The 17,817-nt window shown below is 32.3% G+C and overlaps 4 protein-coding genes across 4 annotated transcripts; all 4 read right to left on the bottom strand.

Annotated features, from left to right (window-relative positions):
• Positions 1 to 972: 972 nt before the first annotated feature.
• On the bottom strand, positions 973 to 3,553 carry LOTGIDRAFT_118802 (hypothetical protein; the record flags this gene model as incomplete). Its single annotated transcript, XM_009056826.1, has 7 exons — positions 973 to 1,095; positions 1,328 to 1,421; positions 1,660 to 1,860; positions 2,118 to 2,250; positions 2,610 to 2,694; positions 2,779 to 2,942; positions 3,379 to 3,553. The coding sequence occupies 7 exons, from the start codon at positions 3,551 to 3,553 to the stop codon at positions 973 to 975; spliced, it is 975 nt and encodes a 324-aa protein (XP_009055074.1).
• A 2,342-nt stretch (positions 3,554 to 5,895) lies between these two features.
• Positions 5,896 to 9,079, bottom strand: LOTGIDRAFT_118629 (hypothetical protein; the record flags this gene model as incomplete). The annotated part of the gene is made up of 8 exons (XM_009056825.1): positions 5,896 to 6,056; positions 6,399 to 6,521; positions 6,765 to 6,845; positions 7,128 to 7,299; positions 7,590 to 7,816; positions 8,075 to 8,269; positions 8,638 to 8,824; positions 8,951 to 9,079. 8 exons carry the CDS (start codon positions 9,077 to 9,079, stop codon positions 5,896 to 5,898), a joined length of 1,275 nt encoding a protein of 424 aa, XP_009055073.1.
• Positions 9,080 to 9,522: 443 nt separating this feature from the next.
• On the bottom strand, positions 9,523 to 11,828 carry LOTGIDRAFT_161436 (hypothetical protein; the record flags this gene model as incomplete). Its single annotated transcript, XM_009056824.1, has 4 exons — positions 9,523 to 9,816; positions 11,492 to 11,576; positions 11,715 to 11,764; positions 11,814 to 11,828. Coding segments are annotated over 4 exons (444 nt in total), but the record flags the coding sequence as incomplete, so codon positions are not given.
• A 1,742-nt stretch (positions 11,829 to 13,570) lies between these two features.
• Positions 13,571 to 15,577, bottom strand: LOTGIDRAFT_118510 (hypothetical protein; the record flags this gene model as incomplete). The annotated part of the gene is made up of 6 exons (XM_009056823.1): positions 13,571 to 13,649; positions 13,925 to 14,015; positions 14,306 to 14,398; positions 14,570 to 14,615; positions 14,648 to 14,722; positions 15,485 to 15,577. Coding segments are annotated over 6 exons (477 nt in total), but the record flags the coding sequence as incomplete, so codon positions are not given.
• Positions 15,578 to 17,817: the final 2,240 nt, after the last annotated feature.

The raw sequence follows: 17,817 nt of genomic DNA, 5'->3' as shown, positions 1-17,817 counted from the left end.
TTTAATGACTGCATTTACATGTATATTCCTTTAATGTCATATGATTGAGGTTCTACTATGGGGCAGAATCAAATAGAGCTGCTCCAGCAAAAAATTCTTTTATTGCTTTCTGTTTGGTTTAGCCCAATCAGGTCCATTGGTCCTGGTATTGGTTGTAAAAATGTTTAAAACTATATTTGAGTGTAATGTCATAGAAAAAGAAAAATTCCCTCAATGCAAACTTTAAATGTCTGGTTGTTTTCAATAGCTAAATCCAATCACAGAAAAGTAAAGATAATTATGTAATGTTATAGAAAAATCCCTTAGTGTACATTACAAGTTATTTTTCAACGTCATTAGCTCAATGGGGCCCATAGATGTAAGACATAAAAAATTGCCTGTCTTCATAAGAACATAACACATTTCATTTATTTTAACATAAAATATATTTCATTTCATTTTCACCAGCAATCTGTTTAAAGTCAGGACTCTAGCAATTCAAAATGAAATAAACTAGAAGACACAGCAGTATAAGATGTACTATAAACAGGATCAATGGCCGTTTTCACCAAACATTCTATTAAATCTGGCAACAGTTTTCTGAAACACCAAATCAAACAATAATGTAAACTTTGACAGTTGAGGGGATTTATTGCCTGCTAAGCTTGCATTTGTACATAATCAAAAATAATGTGGAGTTTTAGGCTGGAACACAATTGTACATCGGGTCTTAGTTTTTTTTTAAATTAACTAAAATAAATTCAATATGTCGATAAATACAAAAATCTGATTGGCTTATTCCATCTAATTTCAAAATAAATTTAAGTGAATGACCAATCAGATGACAGGAATACCAAGATTATGTTTTAACTTTTCAGAAACCTTGGGCAAGGTGTAATAGTAAGCATGTCTACAAAAACTAGATTATCCAGTGTCAACAACCTTAAAGATCTTGCTTGATGAATTAATTCTTTAAAATAAATAAAATTCAACTCACTGTGCACAGGCTGGGGCTCCATTTATTTCAAGTAACCAAACTTTCAGAGTATCATCAAGTAAAAAATCAAAACCAAACAACTGAAAGCTTTTATAATCTAACCCTCTAGTATCTAGATTCTGAAACAATTTATGAAATAATAATAATCAATATTTGTTTTGAACTGCAGATGGAAAAATTTGTGTAAGGCCATGCTTCAATTAGTAGGTCAACCTTGTGTAAGGGACATACATATATGTCATATGCTCTTCAAACTGACCAATGAAAATGCTTCTACATTTGGTTTGATTTTGTAAATATGAAACTCTTAAAAAATACATTATTTTTTGTAAAAAATGACTTATTCCTTACCTGTAATATAATACTGAAGGCTGATTTAATGATGTCTTTAATTTGTGGTATAATTCTGGCCTCCATTGTTTCACCTCTTGTTTTCAGGAGGTATCTAAAAATAAACAAAATGATTTTTAAAGTACTATATTTGAGTGCATTTTTACCCTTAAATTTAACCCTTAGAAGTACTTGCCAATCTTAAAGTGTACTTTATAGACATTTACAAGGTACTGTGGTTCTAACCTTGTGAAGCAACTGATGGACTGTTGAGTAAAATGTACTAATAACAAACCAAACGTTAAATAACCACTGAAAATTAGCGGTTTAAATTCTTTCATTTTTCAACATACTCATTGAATTCATCATAAAACATTTCATTCCCCTCTTCATAAACACCAAAATTCTTCGACTTCTCTTGCTGTAGACTGTGATTGGTTAAATGTGAGGTTATGTTTGTTAAGTCTGAGACATTGTAACTTTCTGAGGCTGTTCGTAAAACACCTTGGTTAAACAAATAGACTTGTTGATTGCTGTTCAGTAATACCCAACATCTGTACAGAGATTCAAACACAAATTCATTATTTATACATTTATATTGTAGTTAAGCGGTTATACCAAACTTTAGGCAACACATGCCTGATCTTGTTCCCTTGGACTTTTTGTTAGCGGGACATTTTAACCACTTCTTCCATTTTCTACTGTTTTAAATCTCACACCATACACAGCACTGGAAACTGTACCTGGTCTAGGCATGTCTCTGGTCAGTGAGGCCTACATGACCTTCACAAGGGAAGTAACTGTTATTTACCTAATGTCAAATTTTCTCCTATGATTGAGTAAAAAAGGATTGTGTAGATATTTCTGTATAATATAAGATTGATGTTGGTGATCAATATGATCCAGTAAATCTTGTATATTATTTGATATCTTTATACCATCTCCTATAGAAACAATCAAATGATGCTATTTCTTACAAATCAAAGCATGTCGATGACATGATTGTTATCCCACAATTTGTCTTTGTTGTTAAGAAACAGATTCGACAAGAAGCGCTTTGATAGGTTAAAATTAACATCATTAGAACGAGATTGCAGTAGAATATGTTTGATTACAATTGAGATAAAATTTCAGAAAGATAGAAACAAAATTGTAATCTAAATTCATGAAGATTGCTTTTTATAGTACTCCAGTGATCTGATGATTGGATTTAATACTGGATATTAATTTCTTTTAGGCAAGGTTGACTGCTTCATATAAAAAAACAAAAAGAAAATCTTGCAAAAATACAATAGACACTAACCTTTAGCACCAGAAGAACTTTTAGCAATCCAAATCTGACTCTCAGAATTAGATGAGCCATATTTTAACAGCTCTTCTCTGCCATCCTTGTTTTGAATGTTATTTTCATTTGTGTCAGGGGCTGTTTTCATGTTCTGTTCAACAGAGGTTGTTTTCATATCCTGTTCAACAAGATCTATTTTTGAATCTGGTTCAAGAGTTTGTGATACTGTACCCGATAAAGACAAAGGTCTTTTTGGAATGACTATAAAAGATTCTGGAAACCATTGAAACTGATCTATGTTTTTGCAACGGCAGTGTCTCTTCATTTCTCTGAAACAAATTACATGATGATCTTATTTGTCTGTTTTTCTTTAGTGACACATTTAAAGAGTTTTGAAAAGGGATGAAGCATGCAAACAATATTAGCAATGTACAAGGGATGCTGAGTTGACAAACCAAGGTGCAAAGTGGTATCAAGTGTGATCTGGAAAAGTAAGTGTGCACGGCCCCCCGAGACACATGCCAATGTATATCTTCTTACATATCTAAGTGTAGACCTTGTCTGGGAGTACAGACCCTGTTTTCTATTGCATTTATGCATATAAACTGTGGCACTCGTACTGGATGCTGGTACATTGAATATTCCAGCTACTCTTTTGCAACAGTCCACAGATTTTTAAAGTTTAATGTGCACAATCTGCTGCTTGAAACATCGTGGATGATTACTCTTTTTCCATGTCAACCTTAACGAATTCGACAGCGGTAATAGACCTAGACAATATGCTTACCTAGTCGTGTATAAGGGAGTTTATTCCGGTCTCCTAACATGAGATTAAATCTGAGACTATCAGGCTTCACTTTCTTCCAATCACCTTTCCGTGTGTTTAGTAAATATTTTCCTAGAGCCCTGTAAACACTACTATTAGAATCTCTAGATATAAATATATATCTGTTATCACACATAATAATTTTGAGTACAATTGATAATTTTTGTCTCAACCTTTGAGTCTGTGACTTTTCATTACATTACCATGCTTATTAGGCCTTATATTGACCATTTATTTGAAATAGAGAGTAATTGACTAGCTTTTTCCAGCAGTCCCTGTCCAAATTGACCAAACACCCTTTGGAAGCTTAAAGTAAAATCTTATAAACAAAATGTGTAGATCTATACTGTAGGTAGAATGCTCTGCAGGATTGCAATAAAATCAGCTTAAATTGCTAGCTTCATAGTAATGTGGACTCTCTAGAAGAGATACCAAGTTGACAAACGAGGAGTACGGTAATGTCAAATGTTCCGGAAGGGTGAGAGAGTCTGCAAGTTCTTTTCCGTAACTTTATCGTTTTGGAATGTCATTTGTTATTGATTGAACTAAGGGAAATAACTTTGTGATGTTTACATTGGAAACATCTAAGGGACGTAGCAACTTTATAACTCAGCCCACATCAAACTTACATACTCTCCAGCCAGAGGAGATTGTTTATTCCATTCCAAGAGGTTTGGATATAAAATTGTAGGGTTATGAAACATTGACATCATCCAACTGTATGCACAAAATAAAGCTGTAGACAAGATGCTAAAATAACTGTTGGTTGACTAAAGACACAAGACAGACAGGGATAAGGCATAAACTCAAGTTCATTCTTTATTCATTTTTTAAGGATGTTCATATACAAAATGAAATCTTGTTGAAATGAAATGTACATCATAGAATATACAGTAATGTCAAACTAAACACGATGAATAAATGAATGAATGAATGACAGGATGAATGAATGACAATCTGATTAAAAATACTGATACAAACATTGTTTTGGAGATCTGTTTAAATACAAAGCTAGAATGTCAGTCTTCTGACCACACGAAATGAAATATATTCTCAGCACCCCCACAGAATACTTGGTTACTAGTCACCATAGTCTAGACCTGTATTTTAATCAGATTGAAAATGATTACACACATGAATGATAAATGAATGAATGAAATGATTACATCAAATGAATGAATGAATATAAAAGTTAAGCTACTAATTAAAAGCTACAACCAGATATCTTAAAGCACTATGAATCCTCTAATACTACTATCTCCATTACAGTTTATCCAGTAGGCACGAGGTGATGACTACTACTTCTAAATTTTCAGTTTAAAACCTCTCAACAGCTCCGAAGGGTAACAAGCCATGTAATGCAGAAGATGGCACAAAAAACGCCTCATAACCCTTCAGCTATGGTTTTAAATACGTTTTAAATAATATATATTACAACTTAAGAGACAATAGTGAAATATTTTGTAGATTTCTGTTTTTTGTGATCCAAAAACAAAAAAATTCTGAATTTGGTGATCTAATTGTACAACAAAAATTAAAATTTCATTTAATGTAAAGAATCTGATCAAAACTAAAATAAGAATGTCTAAAATGCTCGATAAATGGATAGTTTTTGACAACTGACTAAGATACACATGAGGTACAGATCTATTTATTTACAGGCGAAAAACTAAATAACAATTGCACAAAAATAACGAAATAGTGGATAAAAATATCCATCTATACACAAAACTTAAAATAGGCTAAAATTTAGACAAGCACATAAAATCAATGTCAAAATTATTCCATTTATGATTATAAATATAAATATTTTCCCCATTTTTGACAAATCTGAAGAAAAATGCCAATCTGAATGTCTTCTATCTAAAAATTTATGTTAGTTTTCTTGTACATGATGAAATGATATAAATTTATCCATAATTTATGCACATAAATAATGAGTATATGAATATGTAATAGAAGGTATAACGCAGTTTGACCAACATCTCTATGAAGGGTATAAAATGATTTGAGCAGAATTTTGGGTTTTTGATTTTTTTTTAAATACATGATAAAATTTTTTAAAATGATAAAAAATGGAACTAGATTTTCAAACATAACAATTTATATTATCAAGGCACCACAAACAGTTTTGGCAGTATATTTTAAATATACAAAGGCTTTTATTATAACACAATGAAAGCATTGTGATAGTTCTTTTGGCTAAACAGATTAAATATTTTTAGCTGGGTATCTCATTTTGAATGTCGCATATTTATGATTGGCACTTTTTGGAGCCCTTTTTAACTAAGAAAGGGCTGTTTTCTACTATGACTATTTAAAAGTTGTATGTGAATTGAAGTAAAAGTGTTCCAATAGTGTATGATCTTTAAGTGCTTAAAACTAGTCAATTGGAGAATTATCTCTCATGTTCATATCTCTGCACTTTGTGCTAATAAAAACAAGAAATTTAAAGAATAAGAGCCAAGTCAAGTATGTCTAATAGATATAAGGTATAATTTTATAAGGTACTCGTTGACAATATCTGGTCCAGACAGCACCATATTTCTTACGACAGATAACATCATCACGTTGACAACGATGTACCAGTAATATCAAGAAATATATTGGGTAGAAATACGGTAGAACATGATGTAAACCTGAAACAGAAGTTAATAAATCAAATTATTAGTTCAAAGGACCCTTATTGGAAATTCATTTCTTTTGTAATCTAATTTAGCATAATGAAAACCAGCAATGAGGGATACAGAATAACAGCATTAGCTCTATTCTACTAATTCTTCTCTTTTTTTTAGGGAATCTTAAATGAGTAAATGGGATTATTGTCCCATCTGAACTACTTGCTTTTCTTATGTAAGCCCCTCCAACCTGCATCACTGGAGAGAAAGTGTGAGGTATCATAATTCATGTTCAACCCCAGAACTCAGTTGGTCAAGTGAATAATTGGACAACAGCATTCCTTTAATAGAAAATAAACTTACCACAACAAAGTGACCAGGCAGTAGCCATCAGTAAATCACCCAGGTAGTTTGGTTTACGACAAATACCCCACCATCCAGATACTAGTAATTTTCTACCAGTGGATGTAGGTAGTGTTTCTAGATCTAAATATACAAAATACATAATGAAATAAATGATTTTGTAGTCTTTTTGTAAAAACTGGAAATTTAACATAAAATTTTAAATTTCTAAATACAGAAAAGTATAATTGATAGTCTCTGAAAATATAATTAATTTAAAAATTTTATCCCCAAACATAACTTTGTTGCCCAAGAAAATATAATGATTTTACAGGCTTTAAGTTAGTAAGTTTTGTTCTAAAACAGGAAGAATATTTCAACACTTACGAGCTAGAGCAGGATTGTGAGGATTTCTTCTATAGGCATCTTTCTGAGAGTTGGCACCACGGAATATATAATATCCAACCACTGTAATAAAATATTATTTAGATTCACTAGTTAATGCTCCTTACGAAGTCCACTAGGGTATATACTGCTGTTAACACAAAATTTCCCTCAAAGTCATTGCCTAACCTTAGGTCATGACTTTATCAAGTGAGTCTCAGAACTCCTTTGGTATATTTGACACATCATGCTGATCCTTTCAGGACGCCTGATGCTGCTCTGCATGCTTCAAGATGTTAACTTTACAACGCTAAAATCGACTCATTACTGGACATGTTTGGGGTATATACAACACACAGTACTTACAATTGATAACAGCAATAAAAGCCAGACAATACCAGTACATATCATTCTGGGGGTTCTCTAGTAAAAATCTAGTCTGGAGACAATAGATGAACGGTACCCACACTAAATCACCAAAAATCAACATAAACCCAAACCCATCATGTACTATATCCATTGTGGTTAGAATAGCTTCCTATAAATAGATAAATCATAACTATTAGAAAGTATACAAAAGCATAACAACTTAAATGCTGTAAGATTCTATCCACCCGCTTGTATTTTGCAAAACCTCTTGGTAGTTATTAACAAGGAACATCAATTTAAGTTTCAATTCAACAAAAGTTAAGCTGAAATTTAAATTTGGTGTAGTGATTATGTCAAATTATTGAATTCTTTTTATATTGAAGTCATAATAATCATGACAATTGAGCCACTGCCCTGATGCTAGTCTGGAAAAAAAAATAGAAAAAAATGAGCTCTTACCTCAGCAAAAAGTGCATCAGCAACATAGAAGATCTGGAAAGCAGCACACATAGTCAGGGCAGGTGGAAATACATTGTTATTATCAAGATAAGCTTTATAAACAAACGCCATGTTTAATATCACCCATCCAATTAAACCTGGTCGTAGTTCACAGAAAAACTTCAGATCAAACATACCAATTCTAGGGTTTAATTCATGTCCCATGAAGAAATCATACACATGATTACCTACAATTATAATATTTCCTTGAATAAATAATAAGTGGATGGAGGTTGAGATTACTAGAAAAATTCTTATCCAACACAATACTGAAGATAGACTACAAAGCTTACAGGAAATATAGTCAGGGATGATCCCTACATGTTCTATAGATCCAAGTATAAGAATACAATTGTCTCAATCTGCTGGTACAATCATTTCAGTTATAAAATCCTCATCAGAACAGCCAATTTTCAAAAATAACTGAAGAAGAAAGTATTTGTTACCTGTATTGCCTCCAGGAGCTAGTTTATCTTGAGGTATTAATAATGATTTGATATAGAGAAATAAGCTAAGTGATACACTGAAAATAGTGGCTGCTGTCATAATCTGGAAGAATTTGGTATGTATGATTGTTACTGGTAGTTTATAGTAAACTGCTATACCAAATGCTACCATACTGATGATTAGAGATATAAACCCTGAAATAGACAATAATAGTAAAGTTAATCTTAAAATTATGCAGATTTAGGGTGAAATAGGGAAGGTACTATTTGTAGAGGAAATATTGAAATTTAACAAGACCCCCAAGCAGATAATAATACATATGGTTACCAAGTAAGTCATTGTCACCCTAATAAATCAATTATATCTATCAGAGAAAAAACTTTAAAAATCCCAGGTACTATAAACTAACTGAACTGCAAAACGAAATCCAAATTTCAAAATAAGTTTGCGTAATACATTGGTATCAGCTAATAAAATTATAAGAGGACAGATAAAGATGAATGTTGTTTATGGACCTTTTTTTTTAACACATGAGAAATTTGACACAAACAATTGACCTTACCATTACATCTGTATTTCAGTTTCTGTCCAGATCTTAAAGGTTGCCCCTCAGCTAACTTGCCGAAAGGTATAATGGCTAATATTGCTTGAAAGAAAAACCATCCCAGAAATATGTAGGTTGCTTGTAAATCGATGAAGAATGATAGTCTTGAAGGTAACTTGGGTATTTCCATAATGGTGCATCGTTTCTGAAAAATCAAAGGTTTATTTTTTCAAACATTAATCAATCAACAGAGTTGTTGAAGCATGTTTTTATGCAATACTAGCACCTGAAGTCTAATTTTTATTCTGATAAGTAAATAATTTCAACTCACCTTATTACAAGCAAAATTGAGTAAATACACAGTGGCTGGCAGTAAAAATATCAGGAAAAACGTTCCAATCAAACCACCAAATTCCCTTTCCTTAGTTTTAGGTACAACTTTCACTTTATCATCAATCATTTTAGACTGAACTTCAGTTTTCAATTTAACTGCAAAATTACTAACAGCTTGTCTCTGTAACAGAACAAATACATTATGATAACATGATGATGGCATTAAATTTTCTTTTCTTGAAGGTCACTTTAGGCTAGCCAATGTTCCTGGATCCCATTGTCGACAATTATACAATCCTTTATATGGTTGCTAAGCTTGGTATAGGTTTTCCTATTTTCATGTGTCAGCCATAGCCAAAAAGGAATCAAGTATTAACCAGCTCATTTCATGTTCAATTTCACTTTGACTTGATAGGTTTTTGGAAGCGTACATTGTGATTTGGACAGATTAAATTATTGTAATTTCGATAGGTTTATGTTTCTTTTTATGACCATGTGATCTGGTTGTAAACATTTCACTTGTGGATAGGAAAAAGTTGCAAATTATTATAACATAACATTACTTCTCACCTCTTTTTCTACAAGAGCACTAATTCTAGCTGACTGTCTAACTGGAGTAACATCTACTGGAGTTCTGGTTCGTGATCTAGATCTAGTCCTAGCTCTCACTTCTACTTTATCTACTGTATCTTCAACCACTGTCTTTCTTGGTGTTCGACTTCTTGGTGTTCTGCTAGCTGGGGCTGGTGATTTACTACCTTTAGGTCTACCAACGGCTTTCTTTGCACGACTTTTGCTCTTGCTTCTACTGCGTGACCTTCCAACAGACTTTAACGCTCTTCCTGGTGACTTTGATGCCTTCCGCTAAAAAATAAGAAAAAATCTTGATTTTGATTATTATATTCACCTTAATGCCAGCATTTCTAGCAGTTTTGTAAATGAATGGAAAATATTACAGTGGCATCAGGTGCTTTTAAAGGGTAAACATTCAGAGATCATTCTAGTGGAGGTCAAATTAAAGAAGTCACAGATATTAAGATTAAGGTAAAGAAAAAATTATACAGTAATGGTACAAATCTGTACTGTCGGAAAGAAGACTTTTAGAGTTAAAAAAAATTCAGAATTAAGCAATGTTCACAAATTTAAGTGGATTCCTTATTATCTTAAAGGTAATTACTTATTACTAAAGGTAGATCCATTGTTCAAGTTAGTTTGTCTACCTTGGAAATGTAACCATTGTCCTTAACAAGCTGTCAAAATGTGAATTTTTAAAAAAAATGCACATTGATAACAAGTTTATGTCAATTAATGTGGATCTTTCAGTGTCATTTCATTAATGAGATGGGATTTTTTTTAAAGAAAAATCACCTTAATGTACTAATTATATAGCTAAATAGAATCAGGTAAAGGTGTTCTATTCAATTCAATAAGGTGTTAATACACAGACTGGTTCACTCAACAAACAAACCCTTGAATTATACAAATCCTATTAACATACATGTCACACTTACATGAGAATATGACCATGAAATTACTTTCAGAAATCTAAATAGAAATGGCCTGATCAGCTGATATTCATCACCATACAATCTGACCCTAAACAATTCTCACCCCCACATGAACTTTGACCTTTAACTCATTTATAGTCTGTTTCATTTAAGTAGGTGAAACGTCCAGTTTCATGCTAGTTTACTATGGAATGTTCAACCTGTAGTAATTTCAACCTTTCATGTATAAAATAACAATTTTCAGCAAATAAAAGGTGTAATTAGATGACACCCATGTCTAAAATGGCTGTTAAGAAAAGAAAACTAACATTGAAGAAATTGGTCAGCAAAGTGTCAACCACCTCTTGAGATGAATTTAAAACAATTGAGATCAGCTTATTTTAAAGAAATATTTTAAACCAAATTTACCCAGAATTGAAGTTACTAAAATCATCATTTACAAGATCAAACTTATTTAGGGATAAAATGTGAGTAGATTGAATGAAATGATTGAAATGAAACTTGAGGAAATGAAACTTTGAGATCCCAAACATTGAATTACATTTACAAACAACTTTGATTGAACTTATAGAAATTTTGAATACAAACCAAGGAAATATTTTATGAAATATTCTTTCAAGGAGATATAGCTGTTTTTCAAATGAATGATTTATTTGCTTTCTTACAAGAGGAATGTCCAGTAAGAAGGTACAAAGTATAAAAAGAAATCCACAAACTTAGTAAATTAGTTTGTGATTTTTAAAAAAAAAATATCAAAAAATGAAATTCATGCAAACTGAATACCAGTAATTCATAAAGTATGGAAAAAATTTAGGAAAACCTTAATTGACAAAAATATGTATTGAACAATTAAGGAAATTAACTTGACATCCTATATCAAAAGGGTGTAAGTGCAATTTAACCTAGAAGCTAACTAGCTAAGTAGTAACAATAATTATAGTCTCTAATTTCAAGATAAAGTAAATATTTTAATGGATAATGACCCTGCTATAGAAAAACATGAATAGACAAAGTCTAACCCCCAAACTAACCTGGGGTGTTTGTCCACTCGTCAAAAAGATATGATCTTTACTCATAAGAGAAGTTTCAAATAACAATGTGTAAAAATATATGAACCTGTAATAGATTTTAACTCGTGAAACTTTTTTTTAATTCTAAAGGAGTAGGAAATAGAATAGAGTTTCTCTTCGGAATAGTTTTATGTTCCTATAGTTATAGATCTAGGTCTATGCAAGACTTGACATGCAAACTTACCGAACGGGATGCTCTTGTAGGGGTGGGCATCTTGAATATTCAACCTTCACCTAACAAAATAAAATAATTTCAATTATTGATAAGACAAAATCAGCTTACAAATTCTGATTTCATTGTGGCTCAGGACAGTGCTAGTGCATCATGGTTTTATCATAATATAATGTAGATCATACATTAACCATCACAAGCTAAGGAGGTTAATAAGCCTTAAGCATTTGCAATAGGTTATTATATAATCGTTTGCATTGGCCTAGACAAATTTCCACATTAATTTAAACACTAAAAAGTATTTCCTATGATCAATGGTCCAATTAAAAATTGGGGAGTAAAACTGAAGCTCCTCTTTCATTAGATATCATGAATTTCTTCAATTTAGTTTCTAAATATAATTTTCTTCAAGAATAATCATTGAAATCAATTAGAAAAAAAAATCTGATGCCTGGGTGTAGATCAGAGAAGATCAATGTCAACAATATTCAACTATGTTATATTATAATATTTAACGATCTCAACATGATAAAATATTTGATCAAGTAAGAAATTAAGAAGCGAAATTGATGATGGACAAAGCCGTTGTTTGTTTTCATTTCGCGGTGGTCCGATCAAAACAGTCATGGTTATTTCCCTTTCGATTGCTTTATAAGTAGGTCTCTAAAAAGCTCCGAGATACCACCGATTGCATGATATGAACGTAAAAATTCATGCGGCACGTGAATAAATAATTAAAATTGCAAAACTTACGAGATATTACGGAACAAATTTCTTGTCAAACGGTAAAATTTCCTTCAAACGGGAACCTGTCGTTTCTTATTTTTAGAAGGGACGCTGTAAAGACGGTTGGCGGGCTTCAATTTCATTGGCTGAAATCTGTGTTATTTTCTTAGACTGATTCTGATTGGTCGAAGTATTGACGCATCAAGACGTTATGGTCTGTTTCACTTAAATGGCCTCCTTCCGTCTGTTATTGTTGGCTCACTGGGGGAAATGGTCCACTTCATTTGTAGGATAAACTATTAAATTTAGTTTAGACCATGTAATTCGATTTCAAATATTTACATGGCGATAAAATCTAAAATCTGAAGTCAGAAATATTTATGTTCATTATCCAAATTTTTTTGAAAGTAGGTTAGGAATATCAAAATAAAATCAAAACTGCTAACGGCTGCTACAAATATGCATCTCAGAAGTTGAATGACATTTATTGTTTCTGTTTAAATGCCACTGGGTGTTTGGCTCTGATTAAAAGTAATTTATTTATATCTGGACAGGGTCTCGGGTCTAGTTGGATGAGTTAAAGAAACGGTGAAACACTAGGTTACTCTGCAAAGGATTCAATTTCAAGCTTGAATTTGAATTTTGAAAAAAAGTCAAGGGTTACTTTTAGTTTTAGAAATACCCTCAGCTTCAAGAGTTTAAATTCTGTTCAAGGGATGGTACTCCCCAAAGATATCCAAAGGGAGATAAATCCATTTATCAGATTGAAAATAAGACTACAAAGAAATAGATTATGTCTATGCTTTTAACTCTTTGTAATATTTGCATTAAAAAACAGATAAATGCACAAGAATGTTTCTGTCTTATCAAATTTGAGCTCATCAAGCATTTGTATTGGAATGTTGCAGTAGAAATTGTGCTCAATTGGGAGCATGAGACTTATAGATGTTGTACCATATCACAGAATTTCGGGATATTGGAATCGCAAGGAGACAAAAACATCCCCATCATGTAAATAATCCATAAGTCCATGTTCATAAGTCAAAAACAAAAATGGCACCTTTTCAAATAATCAATAAGTCACAGTCCACAAATAATTTAAACCATGAGGCAGACATAAATTGATAACAATAGATGTAGTATCAGATATCTGTACCATATTTCATCATAAAGTCAAAATCTTTATAGCTTATTCTTTTATCACCATCTCGATCCAGCTCCCTGAAAATAAATAACAATTCTTTAACCCTTGACCTTAGATTGGGGAAAAGCATTAAGAGGAGTCCACTTTTTCAACAACAGACCTACATTTAGTTGTCCACTTTTTCAAAGCAGTTTTCAAAAGACACTTTGTCACAATCTAGTCACCAATATCATAACTATGCCAAGACCCATCCAGACAGAATTGAACTCAGTAAATATTTCATTGGAGACTAATGGGAGACAACTCTCACATTTTGGAGACTAAAGGGAGATAATTTGATCTTTGAACTAACCTAAAAGCAGTCTCTACAACGTTTGGCTTTAAATGTGGTGCTACTTGTTTCACTACTTTATGTAAATCTTCAAATGTCAGGAATCCTTTACCTGTAATTATTCATAAAACTAACAGTTGGTTTGAACAATGTGCTTTTAAGACAGTGCAGTGCTTCAGTCGGTAGAGATGAATTGTCATCTCCTAGGTACTGTGGGTTTGAATTCCCTTCAAGAATTATAGTTATCAAATCATACCATTCATCTGGTGTGTGAATTTTTATGCGAAAGTGAATGGCATTGGATGAGAACAATAGGTTTATAGTTAGTCTTAATAGACATAACAGACTAAAAACCCTTGATAAGAAGGACTTATCCAATATAATATGTTATTAATTACTTACATTGAGTATCAAATGCTAAAAATGTGTGTCTGATATCTTCATCTTCATCATGTTTAATAATATAGCTAGTCATGGCTTCCACAAACTTATTCTCTATTAAAACTACAAACAATATTGTAATCAATATTACAAATTAAAGTACAGATACATAAATAGAATCATCACTCTTCAATCTGATTCCTTTTTTGTTTTTCTGTTAGTTTCTACACTCATCACGTATCTTCTGATTCAAAAATACCAGAATTTGTCATAACTTAAGGAAACTATTCATAGCAAAGATCAATATTTGATAATAAATATCCCAGAATTCCTCAAATGTCTTCTGTAAGTCTTTTCTTGAACAATGCATTTAATTGATTTAATATTTCTATAAATCGCTAGTGAAAATTCTGCTAAAAATTCTTTTACCTTTTTCATCTGTATCTGTTACATCACCATATTTCTCTAGAATATCTCTTGTCTCATACTGAAATAGTCAAACAATGATAGAGAATGACAATGGGTCAGACAGCATTGCAAGCAAGTAAGGAGATAATCAAAATTCATCTTGCCATGACCAGATGTGCGAGTTCTAATCTTTCATGCCAATCTAACACTTGAAATAGAGTTTACCATTCACTGCAATCAGTTACCTAATGTTTCAAGGTATACTTCTCAAAAGGAATTTATACCTAATAGAAAGGAGTTTGGGGCCACCTGAAAGTCTGATGTCCTTGAATCAGTTTCCACCTAAAAAAATTCTCATATTCTCATAAGAACAGCTTCACATATTTTACTCTGGTCCTAAAGGGTTAAACATTTTCTTTGACCTTATTAACAGAAATGGATAACATTCCCAGCAGGATATAGAGTTATGATAATTAGTTTATTAGCTAATTGATACCTATACCTAACGAGATATACCAACAGCTAGGTGATAATTATAATAATGAGATGCTTAATTACTTGATGATCAATTATATACAGCCTTAAAATCCCTATATCTAATGATTTATCAAGCTAGTTTCCCAATTAATTTCACAATAAAAATTGTCTACAAGTGTGGAATTTGTTAGATTGAAAAGTACCAACCATATGACAAAACTTTGTAGTAAGATTCTGAAAAGTCATATGAATAGCTCAAATAATCTGACTATCATCTGGTTAATTTCAACACTCCCCTAGAATTAACAGTTATACCTTTGATGGTTTGTAACCAAATAAGGACACAATAGCAACCTTTAAATCTTCTCTCGTTAAACAGTTTTTACCTCCTTCATCACAATCATGGAAGATCTGAAATTATTCCAACATGAAAAGGATATTCTAAACTGAACTTGTGAACTGCATGCATTTAATTATGGAGCCTATTTTATAAGGCTGAAAGACAGTAGATTCCAAGATTTCTACCTCATAATGCTTACAGAGATATTTATATCGTCCTATCAACTTGTTATAATTGACATTTTGATACATGTAATAGATACATCTCTCTACCAAGTTTCACCTCTGTAGCACAACAAGAAAGTGGAAGGGCGAAACAGCAACAGTGCATCTGAGCAGGAATCTAAAGAAACAGGTGGGAGGGTGAATATCTGGCTTCAAGAAATATTTCATGTTTTGGGACCTACATAGTAGATCTACCAGTGTTTCTACCCTTGCAGGGGTTGTGTTAGGGTTGTGTCATTCTTCAGATTAACCATAGAATAGAGTTAAAAAGATAAACCAAGAAATAATTGTGGTCCGAGTCCAGGTATTATTAAGGTCATAGGTCAAGCTGAACATTTTCTTTTTTTTTTGTCCAACGTCTAGAAATTTTCAAACCTTTTTCACTAATTTTTCTTCACTTGGGGTTAGACTCCTCGTGATATTTTTGTACCCGTGAGTATGGAGGTTGAAGCCCAGCCGTGTAGACATATTAATGCAATTTCTTCTTGGCGAAAAATCAATCAATTTTCACGGCTACATGATTAATGTGCATAACTATGTTTTGGTGGCCATGTTGGAAATTCCAGGGCAATCCCTAAATTCTATTTTTTGATTGGTCTAGACAGTCACGTGATTAGAAAATCTATTCTTTTCGTTCGTCTACGCGGTGATAAAGTAGTGCATTCAAGATGGCTTCTCGTTGAATCTTTTTATGCATCCTGTGATTTTTCAAGAAATTTAGCCCAAATAAACGGCAGATATGTCCAGTCCGTCTGCTCGTTCTACAAGGTTAAATGCCAGGAATCTCCGGAAAAGATCTAGGACGAAATCTGAGCAACGGAAGAGACAGAGTGCAGGTAAGAAGTGGCTGTGCAATGAGGGGAAATGGAGAAGGGAAGGGGTCATTGTGCGATCACGAAAGGTGCAGACAAGTTGTTTTACGGACGAAGGAATGTCCCAATATGTTTGTGATATCTGCATTAATAGTCTTGAAAAATATAATTTTAGCTTTGCAGCCACTATGTAAATGAAATAAAACAAATCAAGATATATATCAAAATCTTTTTTTTTTATTTTTCTCATTCATTTCATTAGCCTAGGCCTAGTCTTGTCTTTTTGCATTACATTTGCAACTAGGGCCATAGAACTGTAATCTATTACAGTTCTATGCTAGGACTAGATTAGACTCAACAAAAACAGTCAATTATTATCATTTTTCATGCTACTATGATTACACTGTGGCTCAGATCGAATCAGGATTCTGTTTCACTTTGGTCTACTCAGTCTTAGGATCAATTTTTTATGGGTCTGGTAGATTCTCAATGTAAAATTCCACACTTACGACATATGCTTATCTGTTATTCTTGTTGTAAATTTTTTTGAGGAATTTAGTATGGTACCCATTAACTAGTTTGGTTTGGCTCTGCCATAAAATTATAATGGCTGAATTGGGTTGGAGGTCACCTACCTATATTAATTTTAAACAAGCCATTAATTAAAGTCATACTGTCCTCACACAATTGTTTGAAAACAAGTGATAGAAGTGAAGTGATAGTTTTCTGATATCCTTTGAATTCTCAGTTGATAAAAGTATTATTTTTTTAGCAGAAAATTGTCTTAGAGTCTGTAGTACAAATTTCAAAGTGAAGTGTGTGCTCAAATTTATGTTTTTATCAATGTATGGTCATTAAATGAATGACAACAATACTATAAGCTTTTTGCAGTTGATAGTCCAATTCTCATGAAAATTATAAATAAAATTCAGTGTGCGAAGACAGTAGTTATCACTTATTAGGTCAGGACTTCTTCAAAAACTAAAATGAACTTAATATGCTTATACCAGTAAGATCAATAGTCTAGACAAGGACAACTGACCAATCTTTAAGCTTATGTATTTTAAAGGAGCACTAACCGCTCGACCCATCAAACCTTATTTTCAGAAACAGGAATTTTGTTCGCTTACATAATCAGTAATTAGTATTCACAGCTCTTCATCAAAATATATGCCTTCAAACCCATGTGTATCCATAATTATTCACATTTGAATGTTAAAAATTCCACTTGAATTTTAGTGAGACTATGCCATATATAGAAAACACGTATAT

The sequence above is a fragment of the Lottia gigantea genome, assembly GCF_000327385.1.
Source record: "Lottia gigantea unplaced genomic scaffold LOTGIsca_29, whole genome shotgun sequence".
NCBI lineage: Eukaryota > Metazoa > Mollusca > Gastropoda > Lottiidae > Lottia > Lottia gigantea.
The sequence above is the reverse complement of the archived record's forward strand: the minus strand, read 5'-3'. Positions and strand labels throughout refer to the sequence as shown.